At 41.5% G+C, this 13,851-nt stretch overlaps 1 protein-coding gene across 1 annotated transcript in view; it reads left to right on the plus strand.

The window, feature by feature from the left end:
- MORC1 (MORC family CW-type zinc finger 1) overlaps positions 1 to 13,851 on the plus strand; it is a 140,944-nt gene that overhangs the window by 4,046 nt on the left and 123,047 nt on the right. The window contains exons 3-4 of the mRNA XM_036242516.1: positions 240 to 293; positions 11,854 to 11,922. Coding sequence (XP_036098409.1) covers positions 240 to 293; positions 11,854 to 11,922 — 123 coding nt within the window. The remainder of the gene's footprint in view (positions 1 to 239; positions 294 to 11,853; positions 11,923 to 13,851) is intronic.

Here is a 13,851-nt window from a genome sequence, read left to right on the forward strand (position 1 = left end):
GTGAAGCCGTGTTCCACTGGGCGTAGACAGGATGCTGTGGTCGTCATGCTTTCAGCCCTGGCTCTGCAGTGGAGCATCTACTGCTGAATCCTGACGGTGCTGAGAAAGTTGTTTCTAGAAGAACTCCTTAATGGAGTATGTGCCTAGACCTGGAGAGCATGTCTCTGCAACCTTCTTGAACCTTTTTCACTGATTCCAGAGTAGTTTAACTTTTGGGTTTCCCTCTGTTTCTTCCTCAGCACCACGCACAGTTTCCTTTTTGGAGCCCTGGCTGAATTGCTGGACAATGCAAGGTAAGGCTCATTGGTGGACAAAGGTCACTACGGGAACCTCATACAGATCCAGGCTTTTTATATTTAAAGATGCAAAGACAGTGTCATTTTCCCCCCACCTGCAATATTTTGTGAATTGACTTGCTATAAAAACAAAGTACTATAGGAAAAAGAACAGGTAAGAGGAGGAATATTCACTTTGTCTTTATGAACAAACTTGAAGTGCCGGTAAGTTGGATGTCTGTTTCTGTGTTAATAAGCATGTAACAGCAGATAGTCATGTGGATGATATTTTGAGTTATAGATCAATGTATATACTGTGTCTTGAGAATTTTTGAGTTTGGGCATTTATTGAAGTCTGCATAGTTAAGAGAATTGCATACTTAAGGAGACAATAGCTCATTGTTGTTGATCTCTTCCTCTGTATTAGACCCTGTTCTGTGTATCTGATAGAAAGGTATTAACTCTTTCATCTTCACAACAGGTATGCTGAGGTGGTTGTAATTGTCTCAATTCTACAGATGTGGACATTGATGCACAGAGAGGTTAGATGACTTAATCAGGGTCATACAATTGACATTGGCAGAGGTAGAATTCACATTTAGTCAGTCTGGCTACAGAACTCCCCAGCCCCATTTTACGGTCTCTGATAAAGGCAGTGATGTTTAAAGACACCTCTTTAACAATTTAAGGGCCTACTTAAGTGTGTTTGTAGGGCTTGTGAGTGAGTCAGTGGTCAGCTACTTGAATATGGCACTGAATTTGTTTTATATTTGTATTTTCCTATAACAGACAATTTTACTTACCTTTTATGCAGAAAGCAGTCTACCCAGGAGGTAGTAGGCTATTGTTAGATCAGTGATCTCACTAGAGAGACCTAGACTCCCTGCCATGGATTGATAAATGGATTTTAACTTTTTGCATCTGGTCCCCCACTTATGGCCTAAGAAGGGAGATGACAGAGTGTGAATGCAGGATGTAGTCAGTTAACCAGCCTTCCAGAACTTTCTGCACAGCAATGCCCAGTACTGAGTAAAATGCTACTAGCTCCTCCTTATACGAAATCCTTTCTCCGTAGAACTAATGGAATCGCAGTTATCACAGAAAGGTAGTGGAGAGGAGAAAAGAATAAAGTTAATTGGTCAGGCCCTGGCCGGTTTGGCTCAGCGGTTAGAGTGTCGGCCTGTGGTCCTAAGAGACCCGGGTTCGGTTCCCGCTAAGGGCGTGTACCTCGGTTGCAGTTTGTCCCCGGCCCTGGTCGGTCGTGCGGGTGGCAGCCACTCGATGTGTTCCTTTCGCATCGATGTTTCTCTCTCTCCTTCTGTTCCTCTCTCTCCCTCCCACTCTACCTGAACAAAAAAAGGAAAAATGTCCTCCGGTGAGGATTAAAAATAAATAAATAAATAAATAAATAAATAAATAAATAAATAAAGTTAATTGGTCAGGAGAGCCCTGAACTCAACTTAGAAGGAGCCAACCGGGAAGGGGCCAAGACTCATGGACATTCGTGGTTAGTCTCTCCACAGGATTTCATGGCTGCTGCTGTTTGTTTTGCCCACATCTCTGCAGCAAGGCTCCTTGGTGTCCATTAGTCCTTCCTCCTACTGAATGTCCATTTCAGCACCTTGATGTCTGTAACTTGAAAGCAGACATTTGTTACTCTGAAAGAACACGTGTCTATTTTGCCAACTGCCTTCTCCTCTGAATTGTTTCACTCATTCATTCAATAGTGAGGACAGGTAAAATCAGAAGGCAGAAGAAATAGAACAACGGGAATAGTTTGTGTAGCAGAGGGAGACTGAGTGATTGGCAAAGAAAGATTGAGTTCAGATTCAGGGGAGTGAGAGAATTGTAATCAATAAAGGAATTCTTAGAGCAACTTTGGTAACTGGCAGCCCCTGACCAAGTCCTGCCTGTCTCACGTTTGTTTGATTTATAGTGAAAGTTCACATTGTGTTTATAAAGAAAAGGAAGAGCCCAGCTGGTGTGGCTCAATGGTTGAGCATAGACCCATGCACCAAGAGGTCGCTGGTTTGATTCCCAGTCAGGGCACATGCCCAAGCTGTGGGCCCAATCCCCCATGGGGGGCATGCAGGAGGTGGCCAATCAATGTTTCTCTCTCTTTCTCCCTCTCTCTAAAATCAATAATTTAAAAAAAAAAGGAGGATTTGTTTGTTAAGTTAAAGAAATAGGAGGTACCACATAAAAAAGCTGGATCCCCCATTTTTATCGTTGTTGTTGTTTTAAAGATAAGGAGCAGCAACCTTGAGGCTGCATCCCAAAGGGATCAGGTGCGTAGCAGGTGCTTTCTTGAGTCTAGCCTGTGCCTTCAGCTCTGCCATTCCTGATGCCCCTAGACAGCCTGAACCCCTCAGTCCCTCTGTCCTCAGTGGACACATGGCTGTGCCACCTCTGCTTAGATGCTAGTGTTTGATATCCATTTGAGCTGTTTAACAGACTCATTCAAGATGATCATTGGTCTCAGAGGAAAGTCTGCATATAGTCTCGTGTTATTCTAAAAAATATTTTATATTTTTATTCAAGATTTTGATGATTTTGCATAGTTTTCAAAAATAGAACCAGAAGACCTAACCTCTGACCTAGAGAAAACCATTGTTAACATCCTGAGTTCTTTCATTAGAGAAATGCACCTGTACACTATATGTGTTCTTAAAAATGTGTTCATGCAGTGTGTTATACTCAGTAATTTGCTTTTTCTTTTCACTTTTTGTAAAAAAAAAAAATGTTTTTATTGATTTTTTTAGAGGAAGGGAGAGGGGAGAGAAACATTTATGTGAGAGAGAAATATTGATTGTCTGCCTCCTACACATCCCCTACTGGGTATCAAGTCCCAGCTGCCTCCTGCATGCCCCATGGGGATCAAGCCAGAAACCCCGGGCAGACATGTGCCCTGACTAGGAATCGAACAGGTGACCTCTCGGTCAATGGGACAACGCTCAATCCACTGAGCCACACCAGCCAGGCTTTTCACCTTTTATTAGAACTTAAATACATCATGAAAATCTTTCTTTGATTTCTAGATTATTCTCTAAGCTTTTTTTAAACAAAATTTGTATTTATTTTGTTGAACCTTTTTTAAAATTACCATTAATGCCACCTCTTCTTTTAATTTCTGACTTTCAGGCTTTGTAACATTCTCAAATTGTAAGTGATCATAGGTCTTAGTATATAATTTCAGAGTGAAACATTTTAGTAATTAATGTTCCTGAGGCAGTTTAAGTGGATTTCTTTATTGTTTGCTACCTGATAATAGGCTCTGCCTCATGTAAGCAGTTCAGATTAATGTAATTTTTAAAAACAATTTCACATTGAAGCAGTGATATTTTTATATTGATTTCAGAGATGCGGGGGCTGCGAGGCTGGATGTGTTTTCAGGTGAGCAGATTTGCTTTTTTCTTCATGTAAAAGCCTATGGTTGTTTTGCTTTTGTTTTATTCCATGAAATCCCACACATTCTATAGATCTGTAAGGTAAGGTAAGTGCTTTGTTTTTTTTTGTTTTTTTTCTTTATTGTTTTTTAGAGTGAGAGGAAGGGAGAGAGAGAAACATCAATGAGAGAGAACATTGATTGGCTGCCTCCTGCATGCCCCCCACTGGGGATTTGGCCCACAACCTGGGCATGTGCCCTGACCAGGAATCAAACCGGTGACCTCTTGGTACAGGGGTCGATGCTCAACCACTGAGCCACACCAGCCGGGCAGGTAAGTGCTTTGTGACGACAGTGTCTCCATGGGGGCCCGGTTGAGAAAAGCACACTGCAGAAGTGACATTGTTCACTTTGAGGGAACCTCTTTACAAAGTCATATCGTTCAGGGTTTTGTGAAAGCAGCGGAGTGATTTGGAACATTTGCTTTGTCTCCCACGAGAAACAGTTTTATTTTTAAAAGAATGTTAACTAAAAAAATATTTATAATTATGTATACATCATTCTCAATGTATCACAGTTTTAAAATGCATAAATGAAGATGCAGTATGAATGTTCGAGTGCTATAAAAAAAATGCACACCAAATATATTTTCTTCTTCAACATCATTTTCAGTTTATTTATTTATTGCGCTTATTAGTTCATTTCATAGAATATGATGCAAATGTTGTTAGGTTCTGTAATCCATTCCTGTAGTCAGCACCACCTGGAAAAGGCCTGTGGTGATAAAAGTGATCCCACTCCCAACTCTGTGAGGTTTCCTGTAAATACTGTGTATTGCTCCCAGGCAAGAGAATACAGTCCATGGTGTCAACCCATATCTGTATTTTAAAAGCTGCTCAGTTCATTCCAGTTTTCTAGGTGTTTAAGATCCTGTGCAAGTGGGTGTTTATGGATCACCAGGGAGAGAGAGAGACATCTTGAGAGATCTGATGAAACATAAATGACAGTATTCTTCCCTTTGTATTCTCCAAATTCTGAGAAGTGAGAGATACAACCAGAGTCATTCTTTATTACTGGTAAGTGCTAGGTTGGAGTATGGAGCTCAGTGTACGAGAGCTAGCCCACGTGCTGATCAAAGCCCAGGACCAGGGGCTTGCCCACCAGTGGAGTCAGGCTTCCCCTCGGAGCTGGTCTGCCCTGAGGAAGGGGAGGGGACCTCTGTTCTCTGCAGGCAACTCTGAGACAGAAATGCCAGGTCTCAGCAGAATTTCCCCAAATCACCGGTCAGATGAGTGAGCTCACTGCCATCGGGGAAAGTGAGTCAAGGCGACAGAGAGGGCCTCTTTACTAATAGTGATTGGACTCCATTCCACAGGGAACAGCAGTAGTGGAGAGAGGTCATCTTCCCTTATGTACCCAGTTGATAGAGTAAAATAGAACAAGCATCTCTTGCCCAGGAGAGGATCAAATATGGTGGGAACACAGAAAGAATACATCATGCTAAAGTGCTGGGAACTGAAATATGGATGTGATTTTTGTCAGGCAGTGTAGGAAGAAAAGAATATTCGTGTCTGAGGAATTATCATGAGGAAAAGAATAGAGGTAGAGTAGTTCGGAGGCTCATTCATGTATTCAATAAGAGTTTACTGAGGGCCTATTATGAATGAACCAAGTAATTATTCTGGGTGCTGGTGTTGTAACCCAGGAGATCGACCACACTCAGACTCCATTTTTCAGTTTTTGGGGATGTTTTATTACCTGCGCAGGGACTGCAGCCAACCTACACAGAGGAGAACTGCAGCCCCGAGCTCAGGGGGAGGGTTGCTTATATAGGGCAGGGGTCATTCAAGAGTTTAGCAGAGCAAGCAAGCTGCTTGTACAGAAGCGGAGGCAGTTAGCTATAAGCAGGAGGGAACGGAGGGGGGAGGGAGCTGAGGCGAAAGGGAACTGGGTAAACTGGGTCAGCATACATCTGTCCTGCTATTCATTCCATTATCCAAGTTTTAAAAACTAACAAATTCGAGACGGATATCAGCAGTCAGTCAGGTGCAATACACACATGTTGAACAGTTACAGTTTTATGGGGTAAAGGGAGCTTCAGTTTCTCCCTATCAGTTTCTTTACAGAGCATGCAGGACACTCTGGCCTTGGGGCCGTTTCTGTCCTCCCTTTTCTTGAAGGACGTTGCTTTTCAAATTCCCAGTGAAGGTCAAACTCTGGTTAATTTTTATGGGGCTAAAGCCCTCTATAACATTCCCCATTGTTCATCTTGCTGTCTCTGAGGTTGTTAATTAGGGCAGCTTAAAGACAAGTTAGATTCTAAGGACAGTGAGCTACAACACTGGGAGTTGAGCATGGAGCAAAATCTTTGATTAAAGTCTGTGTACTCATGGAACACACCTTCCAGTGTTGAGACAATAAAGAAATGAACAAATACATAAACACCAGCAATGATAAGTGCTGAAAGGGAAGAAAAATAAAGCAGGAAAAGAACGGAGATTGATGGGCAAGATATGCTATTTTTTATGGGGTGATAATGGAAATCAGCTAAACAGGTGATTTACCAGCTTAGACCTAGATGACGTGAGACATGGAGCCATGTAACACTTGGGGATGAAGCATCCAGGGAACAATGACTAGGTTAGGTTGGCCAGAGCTAAGTGTTAGAGCCAAATGGATGAGCACTTTGAATACCACACTAAGGGTTTTTTTTTCCTTCTGTAAACAACGGACCATTGAATAACTTTGAGCAGTGTCATTTGGCAAATTAGTAATGTTGTCTTTCCCTTTTGTAAAAAAATGTTTGTATTGATTTTTTTTTTTGAAGAGAGGGAGGGAGAAAGAGATAGAAACATTGATGTAACAGAGAGACATCAATCGGCTGCCTCCTGCACGCCCCCTACTGGGGATCAAGTTCAAAACCTGGGCATGTGTCCTGACTGGGAATTGAACCAGGAGCTCTCACTCCATGGGATGATACTCAGTCCACTGAGCCACATCAGCTGGGCTGTCTTTTCCTTTTTAAAAGGTACTCCAGCAATAGCATGCAGGCCGGTCTGTAGAAGTGTGAGAGAAGAGACAGCTGGAGGTGGCTATGGAGATGTCCTAAGTAAGATTTCCTGAGGGTTTGAACGAGGCTGTGGTCTTAGAAATGGAGAAGGGAGAAGAGAACGAAGCTGCATTTTATTCAGAGCACACGTGTTACTGATGAAGGCTTGAGAAGAGTTCTCTGGAACCACAAAGTACAACAAATGTCAGAATTCACACAGCATGTTTTTCGTGTTTGTGGGAGGACTCCAAGAAGGGCATGACAGAATCTGCCTCACTTGTCATGGTCATAACAAATGCAAGAGAGTCTTTACGATTTGTGTTCGAAGCGGCACTGCTTTCTTTTTTTTTTTTTTTTTTTTTTTTTTTTTTATGAATTTTTATTTATTTTTTTGTTACAGATATTTTACCTTTTTACCCCATTGGCACCCCCCACCCCACCCCCTCCACCCTGTCCCCAGCTTAGTTGTCCATGTCCATTGGTCATGCATACATGCATATAAGTTCTGTGGTTTATCTCTTCCCACCCCCCCACCCCCCATCCCCTCTTCTGAGGGATGTCAGTCTGTGCCCTACTTCCATGTGTCTGAGTCTACTGTATTCCTCAGACTGTTATGTTCATTATATTCCGTATATAAGTGAGATCATGTGGTATTTGTCTTTTTCTGCTTGGCTTCTTTCACTTAGGATAATACTTTCCAGGTCCCTCCATGTCGTCTCAAAGGATAAGAGATCTTTCTTTCTTACCGCTGCATAGTACTCCATTGTGTATATGTACCACAGCTTTTTGATCCATTCGTCTACTGGTGGACACTTGGGCTGTTTCCAGATCTTAGCTATTGTAAATAGTGCTGCTATGAACATGGGGGTACATATATTCTTCCTGATTGGTGTTTCAGGCTTCTTAGGGTATATTCCCAGCAGTGGGATCACTGGGTCAAATGGAAGTTCAATTTTTAATTTTTTGAGGTAGCACCATATTGTTTTCCATAGCGGCTGCACCAGTCTGCATTCCCACCAGCAGTGTATTAGAGTTCCCTTTTCTCCACACCCTCGCCAACACTTGTTGTTTGATGATTTGTTGATGGCGGCCATTCTGACAGGTGTGAGGTGATACCTCATTGTTGTTTTAATTTGCATCTCTCGGATGATTAGTGATGTTGAGCATTTCTTCATATGTCTCTTGGCCATTTGTATGTCCTGTTTGGAGAGGTGTCTATTCAGCTCCTCTGCCCATTTTTTAATTGGGTTCTTTGTCTTCCTTTTGTGGAGTTGTGTGAGCTCTCTGTATATATTGGAAATTAACCCCTTATCTGATACATCATTGGCAATGATGTTCTCCCATACAGTGGGTTGCCTTTCCATTTTGATGATCGTTTCTTTTGCTGTGCAGAAGCTTTTTAGTTTGATGTAGTCCCATGTGTTCATTTTCTCCTTTATTTCTGTTGCCTTAGGTGATGTATCAGTGAAAATTCTGCTCCGTATGATGTCCGAAATTTTGTTGCCTACATTTTCTTCTAGAATTTTTATGGATTCACGGGTCACATTTAAGTCTTTTATCCATTTTGAGTTTATTTTTGTGTATGGTGTAAGTTGATGGTCGAGTTTCATTTTTTTGCATGTAGCTGTCCAATTTTCCCAACACCATTTATTAAAGAGGCTGTCTTTACTCCACTGTATGCTCTTGCCACCTTTGTCAAATATTAATTGAGCGTATTGCGGCACTGCTTTCTTGAGGTTGTATGTGTTTTGTGAGGCACTGAACTTGTGGTTTTTGGTTTTAAACTACATATTCATGTTAAAAGTTTTTTGTTGTTGTTTTTTAATCCTTAACCGAGGATATTTTTACATTTCTCTTCAGACAGAGTGAGAGGGGGAGAGAGAGACACACACACATCGATTGGTTGCCACCCACACTGCCCCAACCAGGGCCGGGGATGAACCGCAACTGCGGTATGTGCCCTTGGCTACAATTGAACCCGGGACTCTTTGGTCCGTTGGCCGATGCTCTAACTGGTGAGCCAAACCGACCAGGGCTAAAGGTGTTTTGTTTTGTTTTCTTTTCTTTTTATTGCAGTGAACTATACTGTGGTTATAAACCTAGCAAGTTCATTTTTACAAAACCAAGGCCAGTAGTTATGCACCGATAGATAGAAGAGCTATGGGGATGCATAGTTAACCTAAGCTATTGGGCTCATTTTCAAGTTATTTACTGAGTCCTCTGAATTACTCTCCAGTCTTAGGGTTTTTTCAGGTAACTTGAGGGCTTAAAATTCAAACTAAATATATGTATAGTCATGGGTATTTTATCTCTGCCTGTGTATTAGTTCTAGTAAGCATGGGTGTGCATTCAATACATTTTTTTTCAGTGCTTACCAAGAGCAGGCACTGGGCCAAGTGCTGAGTACACACTGTGTACTTTTAAGGAACTGGCATCCTGGTGTAGGGGAGCATGGAAATAGGGTACATAGCTGCACTTTTATGGGTAGATGGTCATAGCTTTCATTATATCTCTGAGGCAACTGTGATCCAAAAAGTGTAAGAACCACTAGTTTGAAAGAGAAGTAAATATGGGAATAGGTATTTAAATATAGGTGGAAGGTGGGAAAGAGAATTTATAAAGAATACATTCATTGTGGCCACTGGTGACATGGAAGAATTAGGAGAGCTTCTTGCAGGAAATCTTAAATGAACTGCTGAAGAGCTAACTAGGCCCTGAACTGGCGAATCAAGGATGGGAAGGGCAGAAGAGTACGTGCGGTGGCCTGAATCTGGAGAGAACCTAGAGCACTGATGGAGCTGCAAGAGTGTGTGAGTTGTGATTTAGTTCGAGGGACTATTTGTGGGGAAGTAGAAGATTGCAGTGGGGGGGGAGGGGTGAGCAGGGCTGAGCTGTGCTGTGAGTGTATTAGTCAGAGGTCTTCAGAGAAACAACCAGTAGGAGATGGGAGAGAGAGAGATAATACCTCTCTTTCCTCCTCTCTCTCCCCTTCTCCCCATCTCTCTCTCTCACTATATAGAGATATATATATTTGGACCATACCATATGGACCACTACACTAGGAGGCAATTTCCTTAAAAGTACACAGTGTGTGTGTATATATATATATATATATATATATATTTAGCTTACACAATTGTGGGGGCCGGCAGTCTGAGATTTGGAGGGCAGCTGGCAGACTGGTTATCCAGATGCTGCCGTCCGGGGTTCAAAATCTTTGGGGCAGGCCAGCACCTGGAAACTCACGTAAAGGTTTCTATCTTGTAGTCTTGAGGCAGAAAATTGCTTCTTCATTTCAACACTTGAGTCTTTGCTTTGAAGATCTTCAAATGATTGCATGAGGACCAGCTACAATATGGAGGGTGATCTGCTTTACTTAAAGTCAGCTGATGGTAAAAGTTAATTATATCCACAAATAATCTCATAGCAACCTCTAGTCTAATGTTTGACCAAATGACTGGGCCCCATCACTGAGCCAGGTTGACATATAAATTAACCATCCCTTGCCCTGGCCAGTTTGGCCCTGGCCAGTTTGGCTCAGTGGTTAGAACACTGGCCCTCGGACTGGAGAGTTGTGGGTTTGATTCCGGTCAAGGGCACATCATACCTGAGTTGCAGGGTTTTTTTTGTTTTGTTTTGTTTTTTATCCTCACCCGAGGACATTTTCCCATTTTTTTGTTCAGGTAGAGTGGGAGAGAGAGAGGAACAGAGAGAGAGAGAGAAACATCGACGTGAAAGGAACACATCGAGTGGCCGCCACCCACACGACCGACCAGGGCCGGGGACAAACTGCAACCGAGGCACGCGCCCTTAGCGGGAACCGAACCCGGGTCTCTCAGGACCTCAGGTCAACGCTCTAACCGCTGAGCCAAACCGGCCAGGGCTGAGTTGCAGGTTTGATCTCTGGTTCCGGTCTGGATCATGCAGGAGACGACCACTCGATGTGTGTCTCTCACACTGATGTTCCTCCCTCCCTCTCACCTTCCCGCTCTATCTAAAAAAATTAAATTTAATTTAAAAAATCAATGGAAAAATATTCTTAGATGAGGATTAAAAAACAAACAAACAAACAAACCCAAAACTAACAGAGACTGACAAATTTAAAGCTATTAATCTCTAAAGAAAAAATAAAAATGTACATATATACTTGGAAATTTGAATGAAATACTGTGTCCAACTTTCAAAGGATAAGACTACCACAGCGAGTGGTAGCTCTCTGAGAAATTATGTTGGAACGGCATACTTTCAAATGATCTCCGTGAGCGCAAGGTTAAGAATGAAAATTTGTAAAGAATTTTCAGTTTTGTTATGGAAATGCACACACAACAAAGGTTGTCTCAAGTTATCTCTTGGCTCCAATTGTATTCAGTACTTGCTCTTAAGCATCTTTCTTTGCTTTTCCCATCTGTACCAGTTCCTAGGAAAGGAGAAAGGTTTCTTTAGAATTGGTAGACATTTCTAGTGTTTGGTATAAATAGTAAAATACTCAAATTGGATAAATCTTTTATTAAAGACACTACTGAAATAGTCCGTTTTACTAACTGTCAGAGCTCTGAAAATTTCTAAGACTGGTCATTTTTGTGTATGTGATTTTGACCCCATTACTACTGTGGTACTGAAATAAGCAAAAATCTATAAACTAAAAAAACCCTGCAACAACAATAATAAAAGAAGCATGTTCACATGGCTCTTATGGGACTTAACTACCTGGAAGAGAGCTTAATGAATTTAATAAGAATGGCCTGGCCTGACTTTAGAATTAGACCTTTGGTGGAAGGGAGTAAAGGTTGATCAGTTTGGAGTTTAGATAGAGGGATCCTGGGGTCACATCGCCATCTACCTTTCTCCCCTTCCCCAGGGAGGAAATTCATGGAATCTAAAGGGCCAGTTTAGGGCTGGGCACGTCATTAATTCATTAATGTGTAGATGCTTTATGTTAATTCAAAGCCTTTTTGTTGCTTGTTTTCCCCCTGCAATTTCTTATGAAATTGTAGCCAAATGCCTTTCTGAGCTCTCTCCTTGTGCCATAACTCTGTCACTCAGTGGCTGCATTTGAAGAGGACGAATAATTACGTGAGCAGCATGACTTTGTGACGAACAAATTACGCCCAATATTTATTAGCAATAACTGCTTTCTCTTACAGTGGATAATGAAAAACTGCAGGGTGGATTCATGTTGTGCTTCCTGGATGATGGATGTGGTATGAGTCCTGGTAAGTAATTGTCTAGATACCTAAATGTCTGTTAGAGGAAACAGGAGGAAAACTCATAAAATAAATAAAAGTAAATTGAGCTGTCGGTGCAAACACAGGTATGGAGCTATTAGGGAAAACAAACCTCAGCCTTACCAATTTGTTGAACTTTTTTTAGGTTTAAATATTTCAGCTGACAGAATAAATTCATTGCAACCACGTAAAATCAAGACAAAAAGTTAACGTAAATGCGTATCGCCAGAAACATGAAAGGCAGAAGGTACCTATGAATGGAATATAAAGAGTTACTGGTTGGACTCTGAGATTGTTCTTAGACCATCTTTCAGGTATTGATTGTGAGAACTCTGAGGCAGTTTCCAATGCCTTTAATCTACTTAAAATTTCCTGCTTAACCTTGAGGTAGATAGAGGTCATCTCTCCTTGTTTTTAGCAGTTTGTGATTTTTCTTGGCACGTTCAAAGGTTCAGTTGCTTCATTTGAAGGTACCCAGCATAATGAACACCTCCACAATACATGCACGCTTTATAATTGTATCCTTCAGGCTGGCAAAAAGCTAGCACATAGTAGGTGCACAATGCCTATTTGCTGTGGAGTTGAAATGATATTTATTTCCTCTGATGAGGGCTTTGTGTTGTTCGGGCTTAACCCTGAATTCTCATAACATTTGTGAATGTGCCACAAGCCAAGGTTCTTGACCACTAGGGTTAAAACTTGTAAGGAAGTTCAAGACGGGACTGCTCTGGTCAGTTCCACACCACACGCAAGACTGCTCCTTTGTGCTGATAGGCACTGAGAATACGAAGAAAAGCAGTTATCTTTTTCTGAGTCTTGGAAGTTCCCCCTTGGTCTAAATAGTCCAAAGAATAATATATGAACAAATTTAGAAATGCTCTAATATCCAACTCAGTTCTTGTTCTGACTGTGTTTGGATAATTTTGGTATTTCCAGGTTTGATTAAAAAGTATTGTTGGTTCTTTAGTGTTTAACTACACTAAATAAGAGAGCAGAGTTTGTAAGAAAGCCATGTTGAAAAAGCTGTTTCATTTTTCACTCCTAGGCTGAATGTTAAATTCATTTTCCTGAATTCTTAAGAGATAAATAACAGAATATGTGATACATTCTAAGGCAATTCCTGAAAAAAAAAAAAGGAAGAAGCAGTTCATTTTATAGGGCTTCATGAACAAAACACAGGAAAGGGACAAATATTCAGATCTTCAGAAGAAACACATATAAACACACAACAGAAGTTGACATATAGAGTATTTTTAAAAAGCCCACTAGTGTTGAGAGAGCAATTCTTTATTGACATGAATTAGAAATTGAGTAATAAGCTGGAAGGAGGAGTTTATCTATGACTGAGAGTAGACTCTGCCTGTTGTCCAAACTGACCAGATCCGGCTGGACCCACAGGAAAGGACTGCGGTGGTTTCCAAACCCATTCACCTCGTCTTGTCCGTGACATGCGTTCCCTACAGAAACCCTGAGTGGATTTTTTTTCTTTTAATGTGAACCATATCATATGACTCTGCTGATTAGAACTCTTACTGTTTTTTTCATTACTTTTGAATAAAATTCATACTCTGCAGTGATACTTCCAGTTTCTTGTGTTACTTGCCCCCTGACCTTTTCTCCTCCCACTCACCCGCTTGCTTGTAGCAGTCCAGCCACACTGGCTGGCCCTTCATCATTTGAATCTCATCTCAGTTGTCACCTTGTAAAAGGCCTTCCCTGACCATTCTGTCTGTAGGACACACTCCTGTCAACTCTCCGTCACATACCCACCCTGCTTTTGTTACCTTCACTTAACACTCTCAGAAATGATCTTTTTATTTGCCTATTTTTTTCCATCTGTTCTCCTCCATGACATAAAGTTGTTGAAGACAAGGGTCATGTCTGTCTTACTCAGAGTTCTCACCCTCTGTCCAGAAC

The sequence above is a fragment of the Molossus molossus genome, unplaced genomic scaffold (assembly GCF_014108415.1).
Source record: "Molossus molossus isolate mMolMol1 unplaced genomic scaffold, mMolMol1.p scaffold_m16_p_5, whole genome shotgun sequence".
In the NCBI taxonomy this organism is placed as follows: Eukaryota; Metazoa; Chordata; class Mammalia; order Chiroptera; family Molossidae; genus Molossus; species Molossus molossus.